Raw genomic sequence first — 18,263 nt, 5'->3', positions numbered from 1 at the left:
CCATCAGCAGAAGGTTGATTTTGGACACAATTGGATGTTTCAACAAGACAATGAGCCCAAACACACATCAGACGTGGTAAAGAAATGGTTCCATCAGGCTGGAATGAAGGTTCTAGACTGGTCTCCCCGAAGTCCTGACTTAGACCCATCAAGAACCTGAAGAACCAAGTCAGAAAGATGACAAATGTAGTTCTGGTGCCGTTCCACTACATTTGTGGTCTTTCTGACTCAGACTTGAGTTAGTTAAACTGATAGCATAATGATACCACCACCTCCATGCTTCAGTCAGTTATAGTGTAATGATGCTGCCACCTCCATGCTTGGCGAGTCGACGCTAAAGGAACATGAATTCGACCACAGCTACACGTCATCTGGTCTCCTGTGTTGGTCTTTATTGGAAAAGTGTCACGAATGATCATCACTAATAACTGATAGTAACGTTGGTCCAGCTGACACACACACACACACACACACACACACACACACACACACACACACACACACACACACACACACACACACACACACACACACACACACACACACACACACACACACACACACACACACACACACACACACACACACACACACACACACACACACACACACACACACACACACACACACACACACACACACACACACACACACACACACACTACAGTTTCTGTCCTAACTGATAATGGAGGAATCAGGGTGAACGTAGGAATAAAAAAGTAAAAAAAAAAAACATCCTCCTGTTTCCAGAGCTTAGAAGAAGTCGAGGTCGTCGGGGGCGTCCAGGTCTCTGTACTCGATGATGGACCGAGGGTCTCCTCGAACGCCCCTGGAAGCACAAACAGAGCCGATCAATACCTGATCAATACGTGTTTCTGTGGGCCGTCAGTCGTAGCTTCCTCTTCTCTACCTGCTGTTTCTCTGTTTCCCAGGAAAGCCTCCTCCTCCTAAGTGACCCCTGAAGCCGTCGTAGTTCCCACGTCCAGGCCCGAACTGGTTGGGAGGGTGGGGAGGTCCACCGCCTGAAGCACACAAACATACCGGGATAAATCAGACACGTTTTAAGTCATTTTGGACGATTTGTAAAGGTTATTTTTAATGTAATTCAAGTTGTTGGAGATTCATTCAGCATGGTGAAACATCTTTCTACAGCTGAGGAGCAGAGCAGAGAGGAAACGTCTGGAGATAGAAAAACATCTACAGGACGAGGAGATAAAACCACCACAAAGAGACACAAAATGACAAAAATTAGAAACAAAATGAAAAAACAAGACAAAACAACAAAAACAAGACAAAACGACAGAAACGGCACCGAAAACGACAAAAACAAGATAAAAAATGACAAAAACAAGACACAAAACGACAAAAATGATATAAAACAACAAAAACAAGACACAAAACAACAAAAATGAGACAACTAAAGAGAAGAGACGACAATGTAAAATTTGTAGAAAATCATCTTAAAATTGTTCAAAATGACTTGAAAGCTCGTCTACAACGGCTCAAACTTTGGTCAAAGATAAAAACTTCAATAAAAAAAGCAGCAGAAACAGAACAGAGGAGCAGGTTGTTGGAGATCCATCCAGCATGGAGGAACATCTTCCTATAGATGAGGAGCAGAGTAGAGAGGAAACATGGAGATAGAAAACATCTACAGGATGAGGAGAATGTAGGAGCTTCAGGAGAAACCAACTGGAGGTTCTGGAAGACCACTTGGTTCCTCCTGAAGCTCCTACCATCACCAGGACCTTGATGACTGAGTTTCTACACAGAAGTCTGATCAGACACCATTGGTAGTTGGTGTCTCCTTGACCAGTTGATGGTTAACTAACCTGGGAAGCCGGGCAGCGGAGGTCTGACTCCTGGAGGATATCCCAGAAGACTTTGCTGCTGAGGCGACTGACCAGGAAATCCAGGCAGACCGGGGGGAGCGGCTGAAAGACAGCAGAGAGAACATCAGTATTTCAGAGCGTCACGTCTTTTGGGTTCAGGTGACAAACAGGAAGTTACAGGGGCAGCACCTTGAGCCGGCGGTGGGAGGGGCTTGTTCTCGGGTAGCGAAGGTCTCTTGGCATCCAACAGGAAGTTGTTGAAGAACTCGACTTCCTGTCTGACGGCGGCGACCTTCTCAGCGTGTTTGTTCAGGATGTGTTTGCGGACGAACTCTGGAGCCTGAACAACAATAAAGACTGTTACCGTGGAAACCAGCCAGAAAGGGTAGCCGAACACGAACCTGAGCAGGAAGTCGGACTCACCTTGAACTTTTTCCCGCTCAGCGGACAGAGCCACTTGTCTTTACTGAGCTCCTGAGTGTTGGCCGAAAGGAACTTCTCCACCTGGACACAGATTGTTTGAAAGCGTCATACAATGGTTGAAGAAAGTGTGGATAAGTTAATGACCTAAAAGGCTCAGCTACATTAACATACACAGAAGTCTTTGTCATGGTGCCCGTTGCTAGCTACAACAAAAACGAGACAAATGACAAAATCAAGACACAAAACGACAAAAACGAGACACAAAACGCCAAAAAGGAGACAAAACAACAAATCGAGACAAAACGCCAAAAATAAGACACAAAACGCCAAGAACACCAAAAAAGAGACACAAAACACCAAAAATAAGACACAAAACGCCAGAATCGAGACAAAACGCCGAAAGAGACACAAAACGCCAAAAACGACACAAACGCCAAAAATGTCAAAAATGAGACACAAAATGAAAAAAAATAAGACACAAAATGAAAAAATTAGGCACAAAACCACAAAAACGAGATACAAAACGACAGAAATGAGACAAAACCACAAAAGGGAGATACAAAATGATGCATACAATACACAAAATCACAAAAACAAGACAAAATCACAAAAATGAGACACAAAACGACTAAAGCAAGACACAAAACAACGAAAACAAGACACAAATGAAAAGACAAAATGCCAAAAACAACACAAAACGACAAAAACGAGACACACAATGAAACTCCCACAATGCTCTCTGATTTAACTGTCGTCTGAGTGACGCCTCCTCTGGTCTCTACAGGATTAAACAGGAAGAGGCTCCGCCTGGTGGAACAACCAGGAACTACAGCTGATCTATTAAACAGGAAGAGGCTCCATCTGCCAGAACAACCAGGAACTACAGCTGATCTACAGGATTAGAGAAGAAGCAGCTCCACCTGCTGGAACAACCAGGAACTACAGCTGATCTACACGTTCCCTGTCTTCTGCCTTGTTGGGAGATCTACTTTGGTTGATTATTAACATTCCTAGCAACAAGCTTTCATTCATGGTCCATGTGGACATTTGCAGGTGAATAAATCCAAGACTTTACGTATCTCATCTGGCCTGGGAACACTTTGGTATCCCCTGAAACACAGCGGAGAACAGGACCATCTGAAACTGCCTGGTTAATCTGCTGACACTGAGACGACTGAGAGAAACAGGACGGATATAAAACCAGCCAGACAAATGTTCTACCTCCTGTTCTGGGTCTTTCTTTCCCAGTCTGGCAGCTTCTTCTTCACTCAGACTCTCCGAAGGTGACAGCAGAGGAGCCAATCGCTCCTCACACATCTTCTGGTGTTCGCTCACTGTCCAATCAGAGCACAGCGCTGGATTAGACCCAATAGCATCACCAGTATTCACAGTCCATAACATTTACTGCTGCATCCCTTTAACCGTCATTATAGTTGGCTCACCTTCGGTCGCTGTGATCTTGGCTACAGGTAGAGGTCCTCGTACGTGGACCAGCCCACAGCGATGAGGCATCTCATCCTCAGCAGGATACTCACAGAAGTTATAATAATCTACAGAGTGAACCAGCCTCAGGTAGAGCAGCAGTCGGTCCAGAACCTCAACACAGCAGATTCAAAGTTTAAATTCACTATTAAGCCCATGTTTATCATCAGTCTTTAGTCTCCAATGACTCCCAGAACTCTGGATTTATGATGGAACCATTGAAACATGAATCTTTGTCATTAAAAAAAATCCTGTAGTTTGGTTCTTTCATAGATTTATTAAAGGTCAGGAAATATGACAGTCTTCTGGGTCAAAAATATATGAACAGTAACTTCAATGATCAGTTTTGATGATGTAGAACGTTGTGTGTTGATCTAATTATCTTAGTTTCATGGCCTCTTAACTTCTCTGGAGTGATTCGGATCGACTACAGCTGCTGACTCCTCTGAGCCACATAGAAGGCCATCTAGAAGAGCTTCTGGACTGGTTTCAGACTGGATGTTGGACTGGTTCTGGACTTTATTGGAACTGGTTTATGATCTGGATGTGATTTAAAGTTGGTTTAGGATTTATTTTTCTCTGGATCTGATCCTGGATGAGGACTGGTTTCAGACGGTCTTGGGCAGGTCTGGGACTTTTTTTTTAGGAGTAGTTGAGGTTTGGTTTTGGTCTTCATTTTGTACTGGTTTTAGATTTTTTTGAGGGCTGGTTTAGGACTGGTTTCAGACTGTATTCTGATTTGTTTGGAGTGGTTTAGGTTTGATTTTGGTCCTGGTTGTAGACTTTTCTCAGACTGGTTTAGGACCGTCTTGGGCAAGTCTTAGACTTTTTTTTTACCCCAAGAAAACCAAACCTACCAAGCATGGTGGTGGCAGTATCATGCTCTGTGGAACTGGAGCTTTACACAAGGTAAATGGAATAATGAAGAAGGAGGATCACCTCCACATTCTTCAGGAAAACCTAAAACCATCAGCAGAAGGTTGATCTTGGACACAGTTGGATGTTTCAACAAGACAATGAGCCCAAACAAACATCAGACGTGGTGAAGAAATGGTTCCATCAGACTAGAATGAAGGTTCTAGACTGGTCTCCCCAAAGTCCTGACTAAGACCCATCAAGAACCTGAAGAACCAAGTCAGAAAGACCACAAATTTTTGGTCTTTCTGACAAGATTGTTTTCAATGACAAAGATTCATGTTTCAATGATTCCATCAGAGAACATTCAGAGTTCTAGGGGTCATTGGAGACTAAAGATTAATGCATCACCACGAACAGAGCTCCTCCCACCTTCAGCAGCTTGTCGTCTGTCTCCACGGTAACCTCAGCAGAGGCGGGGTCTTTGGAGTCGCCAGCTTCATCGCCATTGCCCCCGGCGGCGCCCGTTAGCTCCTCCTCCTCAGCGCTGACCTCCTCTATCAGGTAATCTGTGATGTTCTTCAGGACGGGGTTGGTCTCCATCTGGAGAAGAGAAATTCACACCTGATCATCTCCAATCTGACTGACTTTATAGAACTGAATGTGGACTGTGTCGACCACGAGGAAAATCTGGGGTCAAAGGTAACAGAAGTTTTAGAGTTAAATATTCTAAGAAGATGGGTCTTGTGGATTTCAGCATTTTTTCTTCCACCAATCTGTGGATCAATGTTTGAAGCCGTAACTGGAGAAATAATGTAGAGTCCTGCTCATTGATGTGAACATCTGGTCTCCAATGGTTCAACTTGCTCTGATAGAATAATACAGACCAGTTCTATGATGGTGGAAATTTGGTTAAAACAAATCTGTTATTCTACCAAAGAGGCTGATTTCGTTCCTGCGACTGACCAGTTCTTTGCATTGATGGCCAATAAAAACAAAAACCTCTTCAAAATGACTCAAAACTTGTCAAAAAGAACTTTAAATTATTCAAAAACAGCTTGTAACTTGCCTAAAACTACACCAAAAAAAGGCCAAATGATTCAAAAATGGTCAAGAACAACTATAAACTAGTCAAAAATGGCCTGTAACCTGTATAAAATCACAAAAAAACTGCCATGATTCAAAACTTGTCCAAAATGACTCAGCAAATGTCAAAAAATAACTAGAAATGTTCAAAATGAGTCCCAGTCTGCTCAAATTGATTCAAACTAGTCCAAATGAACTAAAAAAAATTTATTAAAAATAACTGAAAACTTCCAAAACTAACCAAAAACTTTCAAAATGGCTCAAAATGTGTTAAATATGACAATATAATAGTTTAAAATAACTTAATCATCCAAAATACCTTCAAATATTTGAAAAAGGGTGTGAAAATTATCAAATGACTGAAAATGACCTAAAAAAAGTCTTAAAATATGTCTAAAATGACTCAAAGGCGGTCCAGCAAAACTTGAAAACTATCCAAAATTTTACAAAAATTGTCCAAAATGACAAACTTTGTAAAAAAACAAACAAAAAAACTGCTCAAATGTTGTTCAGATGTTCTGAAATATAACAACCTGACTTAAAAGTTGTCGAGAACAACTTTCACATGGTCAAAAATAACTTTAAACCTGACCAACATTAATCAGAAAATGTCAAATGAATAAAAACGTATAAAATGACTCAACAACTGCCAAAATTAACCTGTAAAAATGTCCAAAATGGAAAACACTCAACAATAGTCTAAATAACTCTTTAAAAAAGTCTAAACTGATGCAAAATCTGTCCAGAACGATTCAAAGTAGTCTAAAACAACTAAAATGGATAAAAATAACTGAAAACCTCTAAAACTTTCAAAAGTTGTTAAATGTAGTATTTTGAAAGAACCTAATCATTCAAAATAAGTTGAAATAGTTCAAACATCATCCAAAAATTGTCAAATGACTGTAAAATGATCCAAAAGGTCTTAATGTTATTCCAAAATGCTAAAACAAAACTTGAAAACTGTCTAAAATTATGTAAAAATTGTCCAAAATGTTTTTAAAAATAATCACTGGGCTCAAAAAATGACAAAAAATTCTTAAATGTTTGATAGAAATGAAAATATTTCACAATAATCTAAATAATTCTAAAAAACAATCGTCTAAACTGACTCTTAAGTTATGAAATTACTCTAAAACTGCTAAAAATGACAATACCTGATTTATAATAACTCAATTTCAAAATTGTCACAAAAATGACACAAAATTCTTCAAAGTTTATCCAAAATAAAAATACTCAACAATAGTCAAACTTGAAAAAGAGTCTAAAATAAGTTGAAAACTTTCAATGAGTATCATGAATTTCTACTTTACGACTGCCAAAAAGCATAAATTTATTTATTTTTTCAGATTTAATGATCATGTATTTCTTATTTTTGCCACATCCATTTGAACTTTCATTAGTACAACTGAAAGTGTGGATTAAGACACAAAACAAAAAACAAGACAAAAAGACGAACAAGACACTAAATGAAAAAAAATCAGGCAGAAAATCACAAAAAATTATTAAATCAAGACACAAAACAACACAAAATATTTAACAGTAGTCTAAATAATTTTAAAAATCATCTAAAGTCATTCAAAAGTTGTGAAATTACTCAAACTGTTTAAAATGACAATACCCGATTTACAATAATTCAAAAGTATTTTAAAATTTGTCACAAAAATGACACAGAGACACTAAATGAGAAAACTCAGGCAAAAAATTACAAAAAAATAACTAAATCAAGACACAAAATGACACAGTACTTAATAGCAGTCTAAATTTTTTAAAATCATCTAAAGTGACTCTAAAGTTGTGAAATTCCTGTTTAACTGTTGAAAAGGACAAAACCTGATTTATTTTAACTCAAAAGGATTTTAAAATTTGTCACAAAAATGACACAAACGAGACACGACACAAAAAAAAATCACACACAAAACGACCAAAACTTGGACAGAAACTGGTTAAATGTAAACATGTGCAGGTGTGGAGGGCGTACCTGTCCGACCCACAGCGCCCCCCTCTGGTCCAGACTGTGGACCAGCCGGGCCGACAGCCGGATGTCGTTCCTCACCACCGGCTTGTGGTGCGTCAGACCGTTGACGCTGCGAACTCGCCGACACAGATCTCTGTTGACCACCGGGGACAGTTCACAGTCTCTGAGCTGAGGGACGACAAAGACATCATCGATCCATCCGTCCATCTACGTCTACGCCTGGTTCTGACTGAGTTCTGGTGGCTTACCCGGATGTTCTGCAGGTTCCAACATGTCTCCTTGATGTTCACACTGCGGTCAAACGTCACCCAGCAGCGCCTGAAGAACCTGAAAACACACAAACCTCGTCAGCTCTATGTGTAAAATATTATATATGAACCAACATCAGCCTGATCAGAACCACCAAATATCCAGGAATTACCAGGGTTTTAACCGCATGATGGGAAAAAAAGCATCATTTCACATGTAAGAAGTGGAATTTTACATTTTTACAGTCACTAATTAGCTACAGGACTGATTCTGTCTGGATTATCATTTGTTGTTTTTGTGCAGTGTCACATGTTGGTTTAAATAAAGACATTATATACAACATTAAAACGGCAGTCTGTTCACATGAAACCACTGTTGTTCTTATTAAATACATGTAAATCAGTTACAGGTCCTCAGTTTACAACCTACAGGGTTTCATCGTTACATCAGAACTGAGTCTACAGGTTAGAAGCCATTCTACAGGTTTCAGTTAGAAATCTGCAGGAAGTAACAGAGGAGCAGGTTGTTGGATCCATCCAGTCTGGAGAAACATCTACTACTGATGAGGAGCAGAGTAGAGAGGAAACACGGAGATAGAAAAATATCTACAGGATGACAAGATGATACTGAGACCACAAAGAGACACAAAACATCAAAAAGGAAACTCTAAATACCAAAAAAAGACAAAAATGAGACATAAAATGACAAAAAATTATTAGATTAAGACACAAAAAACTAAAAACAAGACAAAATGATAAACAACACATAAAACAAGGAAATGGGTCAAAAAATGCCAAAAAACAACACAACTGAAACACAAAACAACAAAAAACATCTAATTCACTATTATCCAGTCTAGATTTAGTCTAATCCAGTATTACCCAGTTTAAATTTGGTCTAATCCGGTTTGAACCAGTTTAGATTTGGTCTAAAAAAGCCGTCTTATAGCACCACATGACGATGTATTCCTACAGCGTTCCATCAGAACTGGTTAGGTGGAACTAGTTGATGAGCAGAGTGGATGAACACGTCGTCATGGTGCTATCAGACGGCTTTGTTTCCATTCTCTGGTTGTACTCCACCTTGGATTGTGCTACATTCACTAACTTTCTGTCCTTCATTATGGCTCCCAGCGTAAGTCAGACTCTTCTGATGCTTGGAAGCAAAGGAAAGCATCTCCATGGAAGTGAAATTAGATAGAATAAAACGCTGGGAACAGGAATAAACACCGGGCGAACTGATCGATATCGTGATGCACCTAAGAGCTGGAGTTCTAACACTGATCCATAAGAACGGAACTCCGATGTAAGTCGAGGACCCCATATACTTTCTATATCTAAGTGTCCATTTTTTATGATTACTGCAGTCTGAGACGTGTCAAACACCTTCAGGCCAAAAACATCTGCATCAAAAGTGACATAAATAAAATATAGAAATATCAGGGCTCCAGACTAACTTTTCCTGTCTGACTCTGACCTCCTCTTCCCTCAGTTTTCTTTGAGGAATGTTTAACAGCTCAACAGCTGGTTGTACGCATGAAGCAGGAACAGACTGACAGAGACATGGAATAAATTAAACTGACACTTTCTACCCCCCTGGCTAACACATTATCTGTTGGTGTGGGTTAAAGCAGCAGCTACACAGCTGAAGATCCTTGTTCTCTCACTAATCAGACCTCTGGAGCCCTGGACGTCATCTTCTACTGTCAGAGGAAACCTTCTCACCTCCTCTCAGGCTGAGGGTCCGACAGCGCCACCCGCAGGAAGCCTGGATACCTGCGACACAACTGTGGACATCAGTCAGGTTAGTACAGCTGCTGAGGACAGGTGAGTGTCATGTGGACAGGTGTGTGTTTAGTATCCAGGTGTGTTTAGTATCCAGGTGTGTTTAGTATCCAGGTGTGTTTAGTGTCCAGGTGTGTTTAGTGTCCAGGTGTGTTTAGTGTCCAGGTGTGTTTAGTGTTCATGTGTGTTTAGTGTCCAGTTGTGTGTAGTATCCAGGTGTGTTTAGTATCCAGGTGTGTTTAGTATCCAGGTGTGTTTAGTATCCAGGTGTGTTTAGTGTCCAGGTGTGTTTAGTGTCCAGTTGTGTGTAGTGTCCAGTTGTGTGTAGTGTCCAGTTGTGTGTAGTGTCCAGGTGTGTTTAGTGTCCAGGTGTGTTTAGTGTCCAGTTGTGTGTAGTATCCAGGTGTGTTTAGTGTCCAGTTGTGTGTAGTGTCCAGTTGTGTTTAGTGTCCAGGTGTGTTTAGTGTCCAGGTGTGTTTAGTGTCCAGTTGTGTGTAGTGTCCAGTTGTGTGTAGTGTCCAGGTGTGTTTAGTGTCCAGGTGTGTTTAGTGTCCAGTTGTGTGCAGTGTCCAGGTGTGTGTTTAGTGTGTGTCTCACAGCAGTGATCTCCTCCTTGGACACTTCTGGTGGGATGCTCCGGATGAACAGTGAGGTGGTGAGGTGGAGGGGGCGGGGCTTAGCTGGCACCTCCTTCTCACGTTCCTTCCCTCGCTCTTTACGGCGCTCTGAGACACAACATGCACACACATTCATCATTTATATTAAATATAAATAAAACAAAAATAACTAAGTTCATGATACAGTTTAGTAATTTTGTGGACATTTAAGATTTTCACACCTTTTCGTTCATTTTTTTTATTTTTAAAAGTTTATTGATAGAGTTTCATCCATCCATTCATTATCTATACACCACTTAATCCTCACTAGGGTCATGGGGGGTGGAGTCTATCCCAGCTGACTCAGGTGAAGGCAGGGGACACCCTAGACAGGTCACCAGTCTGTCACAGGGCTACATACAGAGACAAACAATCACTCTCACATTCACACCTACGGGCAATTTAGAATGATCAATTAACCTCAGCATATTTTTGGACTGTGGGAGGAAGCCGGAGTACCCGGAGAAAACCCACGCATGCACAGGGAGAACATGCAAACTCCATGCAGAAAGATCCCGGGAAAGCCGGGACGCGAACCAGGGACCTTCTTGCTGCAAGGCGAAAGTGCTAACCACTACACCACTGTGCAGCTGACAGAGTTTCAATTTCATAAAAAATTGTTTTGGAAGTTTATTAATTAATTCATATAATATTAACATTTTGAGACATTAGGATTTGTAAAATATAATATCCAGCAGTAAATACCATCACCTCATATTAGCTGCTAGGTGCCATCACTTAGGTGCTAGCCGCTAGGTGTTAGCTGCTAGGTGCCATCAGTTAGGTTCTAGCTGCTAGCCGCTAGGTCTCAGCTGCTAGGTGCTATTAGTTAGGTGCTAGCTGCTAGGTGCTAGCTGCTATCTGCTAGGCGTTAGCTGCTAGGTGACATCAGTTAGGGGCTAGCTGCTAGGTGTTAGCTACGAGGTGCCATCAGTTCTGTGCTAGCTGCTAGGTGCCATCAGTTAGGTGCTAGGTGTTAGCTGCTAGGTGCCATCAGTTCTGTGCTAGCTGCTAGGTATTAGCTGCTCGGTGCCATCAGTTAGGTGCTAGCTGCTAGGTGTTAGCTGCTAGCTGTTATCTGCTAGGTACTATCTGCGATGTGCTATCTACTCGGTGTTAAGTGCTATCTGCTAGGTGCTATCTGCTAGGTGTTATCTGCTATGTGTTATCTATTAGCTGTTATCTGCTAGGTGCTATCTGTTAGCTGTTATCTGCTAGGTGCTATCTGTTAGCTGTTATCTGCTAGGTGCTATCTGCTAGGTGTTATCGGCAAGGTGTTATCGGCTAGGTGTTGTTAGCTGTTATCTGCTAGGTGCTATCTGTTGGTGCTATCTGCTAGGTGCTATCTGTTAGCTGTTATCTGCTAGGTGTTAGCTGCTAGGTGCTCATAGATTTACATATTTTATATATATCCTATTAAGAATTGTTGGATTTTTTAGTTTACTACATTTTTAAAGGTTTATTAATATAGCTTAGATTTCATAAAAATGTTGATGTGCTTTATTCAGATTTTTCCATCCTTCTAGAACTACTTTAATGTTTTCCATGTATTTCATTAATAATTATTGGAGGTATTGCTGAGATTTGCTCTGAAGTTCATTAATTCATATAATATTAATATTGTCAGGTATTTCATTAACATTAGTATATTATTATATCCAGCTGTACGTACCATCTCCTCGGTCCTCCTCCTCTTCCTCCTTCTCCTCGTCTTCCTCCTTCTCGCCGTCAGAGTGGGAGGAGTCAGAGTCGGAGGCGCTGCCCTCGCCGCTGTCAGCTGACACGCTGCGTTTCCTCTTCCTGCCCTGAGAGGAAGAGGACAACATTAAAACCAGAACATGGAGGACGTTCAGACCAACCGGAGCAGACTCACCTTCTTAGAGGTCTTCTCCTCCTCCTCCTCTTCATCCTTCTTCTCCTCCTCATCCTCCTCTTCCTCGTCTTTCTCCTTCTGACCGTTACGTTTGGCGTCTTCACATTCCTGACAGCAAAACAGGAGTTTTACTTTAGGAAACATCAAAATCTCTTTATTCTACAGGTTTCAGTTAGAAATCTGCAGGAAATAACAGAGCAGCAAGTAGTTGGATCCATCCAGCCTGGAGAAACATCTACTGATGAGGAGCAGAGTAGAGAGGAAACACGGAGATAGAAAAATATCTACAGGATGACAAGATGATACTGAGACCACAAAGAGACACAAAAAAACAAAAAGGAAACTCTAAATACCAAAAAATGACAAAAATGAGACATAAAATCACAAAAAAATGAGAAAAATTAGACAAAAAATGACTAAACAGAGACTCAAAATGACTAAAATGAGACAAAAAGATTAAAATGACACAAAAAATATTAAAAGGAGACAAAAAATGACAAAAACTACACAAAAATGACTAAAATGAGACAAAAATTTTAAAATGAGACTCAAAATGACAAAAAATAAAAAACAAGACAAAAAAAGGCAAAAAATTATTAAATTAAGACAGAAAAAGTAAAAACAAGACAAAATGACATAACACATAAAACAAGGAAAATGGGTCAAAAAATGACAAAAAACCAACACAACTGAAACACAAAACAACAAAAAACAGGACAAAATGACATAAGACACAAAACGAGGAAAATTAGGCACAAATCACAAAAAATTATTAAATCAAGACACAAAATGAAAAAAAAAGACAAATTAACAATCGAGACACAAAAGTAGAAAAAATGTGACTAAAATGATCAAATCTAAACATCAGAGAGACAGGAAATATCTACAGGACGAGCACACGTCTGCTGGTTCTAGGTTTGTTGTCCTACAGGAAGTTGAAGTGGAACCAGAACATCTTCAGGTCTTTGTCCTCACCTTCTCAGAGTCCTTCTTGTCTCTCGTCCCGTCGCCGGTCGTCTCGTCCGTCGGACTCACTGTCGGTTCTGAACCAGTCGGAGTGCTGACGGTTCCTCCGCTGGGGTCGGTTTGACTCTTCTCACCGCTGCTGGCGTCGCCGCCGGCAACCAGAGCAGCAGCAGGAACCTCCAGGACCTGCAGGTCCAGGTCTGTACCGCCTTCCATCTTTATCACAGCTGGAATACAGTAAATACAGGTAAATACAGGTGTTAAATACAGGTAAAGAGAGGTGTTAAATACAGGTAAATACAGGTGTTAAATACAGATAAATACAGGTGTTAAATACAGGTAAATACAGGTGTTACATCCAGGTAAATACAGGTGTTAAATACAGGTAAATACAGGTGTTACATCCAGGTAAATACAGTTGTTAAATACAGATAAATACAGGTGTTAAATACAGGTGTTAAATACAGGTGTTAAATACAGGTAAATACAGGTGATACCGCCCTCCATCTTTATCACAGCTGTAAACAGACACACAGTCTGAGGACCACAATATCCACAAGCCCCTCTGGGTCTATAGGAGCTAAGTATTAGCTGGTAGATGCTAGGAGTTAGCTGCTAGGTGTTAGTCACTAGGGGATTGCTGTTAGGTGTTAGCCGCTAGGTTATCACTTTTAGGTGTTAACAGCTTGCTGCTAGGTTTCAGGTGTTAGCTGCTAGCTGTTAGTTGTTAGGTGCTAGGTGTTAGCTGTTAGGTGCTAGCTGTTAGCCTCTAGGTGCTAGCTACAAGGTGTTAGCCTCTAGGTGCTAGCTGTTAGCTGCTAGGTGCTACTTGTTAGCTGCTAGTTGTTAGAGGCTAGGTGATTGCTGCTAGTTGTTAACTGATAGCTGCTAGCTGCTAGGTTTACCTGCATCCAGCAGCTTGATGATGGCGGGGGCGTGGTCCATGTCCAGAGACACGTTGTCCAGCCAGTTGTTGTCCAGCAGGAAGAGGAAGACGCCCAGCCGGGTTTTGAGGGCGGCCAGAGACTCCGCCTTCCTGGCCGTGATGTCATCGGGGTGGTACTTGGAGCGGAACCACTCCTGGTCTTTGTGCTGGAGGAAGAAGTCCTGCAGCTGCTGCCGTCTGAAGTCCAGCTTGTACTGGTTGTAGCGTTTCACGGCCTCCGTCTCGTCCACGCTGTCCTCCATGTTCAGCAGGAACTCCTGCAGGTAAATACAGATGTTAAATCCAGGTAAATACAGGTGTTAAATACAGGTAAATACAGGTGTTAAATCCAGGTGAATACAGGTGATAAATGCAGGTAAATACAGGTGTTACATTCGGGTAAATACAGGTGTTAAATCCAGGTGAATACAGGTGATAAATGCAGGTAAATACAGGTGTTACATTCGGGTAAATACAGGTGTTAAATCCAGGTGAATACAGGTGATAAATGCAGGTAAATACAGGTGTTACATTCGGGTAAATACAGGTGTTAAATCCAGGTGAATACAGGTGATAAATGCAGGTAAATACAGGTGTTAAATCCGGGTAAATCCAGGTGTTTTCATTGTGCTCACCTTGAAGCTCCTCATGGTTGGAGGACCAGGAGGAGGCAGGTCTGGATCCACCATGCCCAGCCTGAGAAGAACAACAGAAGGTAATCAAACCTGCTCTGACTTCCTGTTAATTTTTACGTCACATTTCTGTAATTCTGCATAAAACAGGAGAAAATTTACCAAATCTGAACTTAAAATCATCACATTTAAATAAAAGTAATGGAAAACCTTAAAAGAATGTCAGAAAATGTTAATAAAATTACAGATTTAACTCTTCAAACAGCATTTAATGTGATACAGTCTTTGACCACAAGGGGGCAGACCTGAGTGGACACCTGAGCTCACCTGCCCTGTAGTGGGTGACCCCCGTGGTGGGGGTGGAGATGGGGGAAGTCGGGGTGCCATCCCTGAGGCCCTGCCCCTGGAAACGGAGCTCCGCCTCCCCCTCCGTAGGGCAGGTCGTAGCGGTACGGCTCCCCCCGGTGGTCGTCCCTGGAATCAACCTCAAAGTCAGCTCAGATAATTCTGAAATAAAACAAAGTCTGAAATAAAAGAATCTGGACTCACCAGTCTCTCCTCATTCGTTTGTGCTGAGGGCTGATGTGTCTCGGAGGAGAAAATCGTTCTCTGCGACCGCGATCGTATTCCCGCCTCCTCTCTCTGCCACGATCCCAGTCCCTGAAATCACACTTAAAACGTCACACCAAGCCACAACCCTTAAACATGAACGCAAGACCGACCAGAAGTTAAAGACTTTACAGAAAAGCTGATCTTTCAGACAAGAGGCCGACAAATTAACAGAAACTAGAACAGGTCTGAGAGGAGATTTATTTTCTGATTTAGCTTCACATCAACACCAACGGTCAGCAGGATTTTAGTCCAACAGAGTGGGAATGATCGGATCGAGACACAGAAGATGAAAAAAATGACCCCAAATAATTCAAAACTGACACAAAAAGAAGCAAAAACAACACCCAAATGATAAAAAAAAAAACAAATCAGAAGACGCAGACATTAAATGAAATAATATGCAGAAATTACAACTATGACATGAAAAGCTGCAAAAATAAAGTAAAAGATGTGGAAGTTACACAAAAAGACAATTATAAAAATGACACGAAATGCCTCAAAAAGACGCCAAAGAACCCAAAAACTACAAAACAACTGGGACAAAAATAAACAAACAAAATATGCAAAAATGAAAAAAGATGCAAAAATTATTTTTAAAACGGCAATAAGGGGGAAAAAGGGACAAAAGAAGCAAGAATGAAAAAAATGACAAAGATGCAGAAATGACACCAAGCTGACTGACACGTAACCACGGATACCACGAACCACAGGTGTGGCAGGAAGCTACCCGTCGGGACAGGAAGTTACCTGTCGGGCCAGTCGTCCCTCCTGCGGTCGTCCCGCTCCCTCGACCTCTCCATGTCGCTGCGCTCCCTCCTGAACTTGTCCCGCCTTCTCCGGTCAAACTCGTCATCGCTGTCGCCCATCGGATCGAACTGATTCACTGTCAGGGAGCAGATCAATAAGAATGTGATCGATTCGTTATCAATACCAATCAGTCACTCAGACTGTAACACCTTAAAGTGCTACACCTTTGTGATTTATCTGCTGATACTTATTATTCATCAAAGATAAATATCGTACGTGCCTAAAAAAAACAGAAAACCCAGAGTAACACTAACTATAAAGAAAAATTTGTTTTTATATGTTTGATTAGAAGAGAACCTGGAGCTAAAACTACAGACCGACTTTATTATATAGAAAACACGCTACTGATACTCAGAAACATGCTGAATATTAGATCTGATAATCTGCAATAAAAGGCGTCTTTAAGACACCAAAACATACAAAATCCTGATATTAACATAGAAAAGTATCAATAACCTGGAGACAGACAGAGAAAAGGATAAATACAGGAGGTCCTCGGTTTACATCGTTTTGTTGGAAGTGGTTCAGTGGAGCTGGTTGGAGAGCTGAGCAGACGAATACGTCGCCATTCGGCTAAAAGACGGCTTTGTTTTCATTTGCCGCCACATTGGATTATGCTATATTCACAAAATCCACTGCGGCTCCCAGACGTGAATCCGACTTATAGTTTACATTTTCGCTGCTATTTTCCTACCGAGTTTTGTTTCAGTGTGAACTAATGACTTTGTCGTTACTGCAGTTGCACAAACATGTAAACTGATGGATATAGTGATGCACGTAACGGCTTTGTTTACATTTTCACCGGAGTTCCAACTCACGGCGGAACTCGACTTACATAACACCAGAGGACAGAAGTCCGCCGTAAATCGAGGAAGTCCTATAATCGGAATATGAACCAGGGCTGGCCCAAATAGCAATTTCTGGGTGGAGGGACAGGCCGAATGGTTGGATTGTCCGACATCGTCCAACAGGGGTAGTCGGAGACGAAGGGACCAGCCAGTATTCGGACAAGCCAAATATTCGGATTGTGCGACATCGGCCACCAGGGGAAGAAAAAATGGACAAAGCGAATAATTTGATCGTCCGAGGCGGGGGATCAGAATATTCAGATCTCAAAATTAATATTTGGATACCACCGTAATGACCGAATATTCGGGTCCAGCCAAAATAATAACACACAAAAATGTCATTAATAGCAACATTCACACACATAAATAAAAACAAACCGAACATTAACACAGAGAAGTATAAATAACCTGGATATAAACAGACAAAAATATAAATAATCTTAATATTAAAACATAAAACTATCATTAAGATCAATATTCACATCGATAAGTATAAATAATCTGGATATTAATCCACAAAAGTCTCATAAAACTGTGTCTAAACACATAAATAATGACCTGGATAGTAAAACACAGACTCCTTCTAATAAATACTGGTAGTTTACATTCAAAGGAACATGGGTCTAGTCTGATTTTCTGTTATTTTCTGACCCAGACTGGCTCAGAAAGGGTCCTTAGTTTATTAAAAACACATTTTATATCCATCTAACAGATCTCTGTGTTGGTGTGGGCCGCAGGAAGAAGAAAAACAACAAGACGACAAACAATAAAGCAGCTGTTAGCCTGTTAGCTCCGGCGAAGCTCTTATAACTACTTCCTTCACCGTCAAACTGAACTCCTGAACTGAACACAAACTGAGACTTCACACTGAAAACACAACCTGTAGTTGAAGTTTATCACCGCTAACAGATGAAACTAGCGCTGCCCGTTAGCATCCCGCTAGCCGACCGAAGCTAACAGCGGCTAATTAGCAACTTAGCATCACAGCCAGCGCCGCCTTCTAACACCCCGCAGCCTGTTTTTCTCCTTCCGGTCCGCCCGCTCCGCGTTCTGACGCCGGACGGAGCAGAATAAAGAGTTTATTTTCACGTTTTTACCTGAAACTGCGACGATAAACAAGCTAAGCAGCTAACGCAGCTGTCTCGCCGCCACTCACAGATGGACCAACGACACTTCCGGTCCGCTTTCCTTCCGTTTGGTGTTCAGCGGAACGTTCAGTGCCCCCTGGTGGTCCAGAGGAACTACAGTTGGTGCACAT

General features: G+C 41.3%; 1 protein-coding gene across 1 annotated transcript; it reads right to left on the bottom strand.

Moving 5' to 3' along the window:
• Nucleotides 1-370: 370 nt before the first annotated feature.
• LOC111567087 (serrate RNA effector molecule homolog) lies at nt 371-18,233 on the bottom strand. The gene is made up of 21 exons (XM_023267977.3): nt 18,103-18,233; nt 16,098-16,233; nt 15,288-15,398; nt 15,066-15,212; nt 14,742-14,802; nt 14,087-14,384; nt 13,191-13,408; nt 12,216-12,323; nt 12,015-12,147; nt 10,284-10,411; nt 9,627-9,688; nt 7,902-7,980; nt 7,657-7,821; nt 5,025-5,195; nt 3,698-3,851; nt 3,477-3,589; nt 2,256-2,336; nt 2,022-2,172; nt 1,833-1,934; nt 911-1,022; nt 371-829 (listed from the first exon to the last, which is right to left on the bottom strand). The coding sequence occupies exons 2-21, from the start codon at nt 16,214-16,216 to the stop codon at nt 754-756; spliced, it is 2,589 nt and encodes an 862-aa protein (XP_023123745.1). The 5' UTR covers nt 16,217-16,233; nt 18,103-18,233; the 3' UTR covers nt 371-753.
• Between the last annotated feature and the right edge of the window lie 30 nt (nt 18,234-18,263).

Source organism: Amphiprion ocellaris, chromosome 23 (genome assembly GCF_022539595.1).
Source record: "Amphiprion ocellaris isolate individual 3 ecotype Okinawa chromosome 23, ASM2253959v1, whole genome shotgun sequence".
NCBI lineage: Eukaryota > Metazoa > Chordata > Actinopteri > Pomacentridae > Amphiprion > Amphiprion ocellaris.
This window is presented reverse-complemented; position numbering and strand designations above follow the sequence as displayed.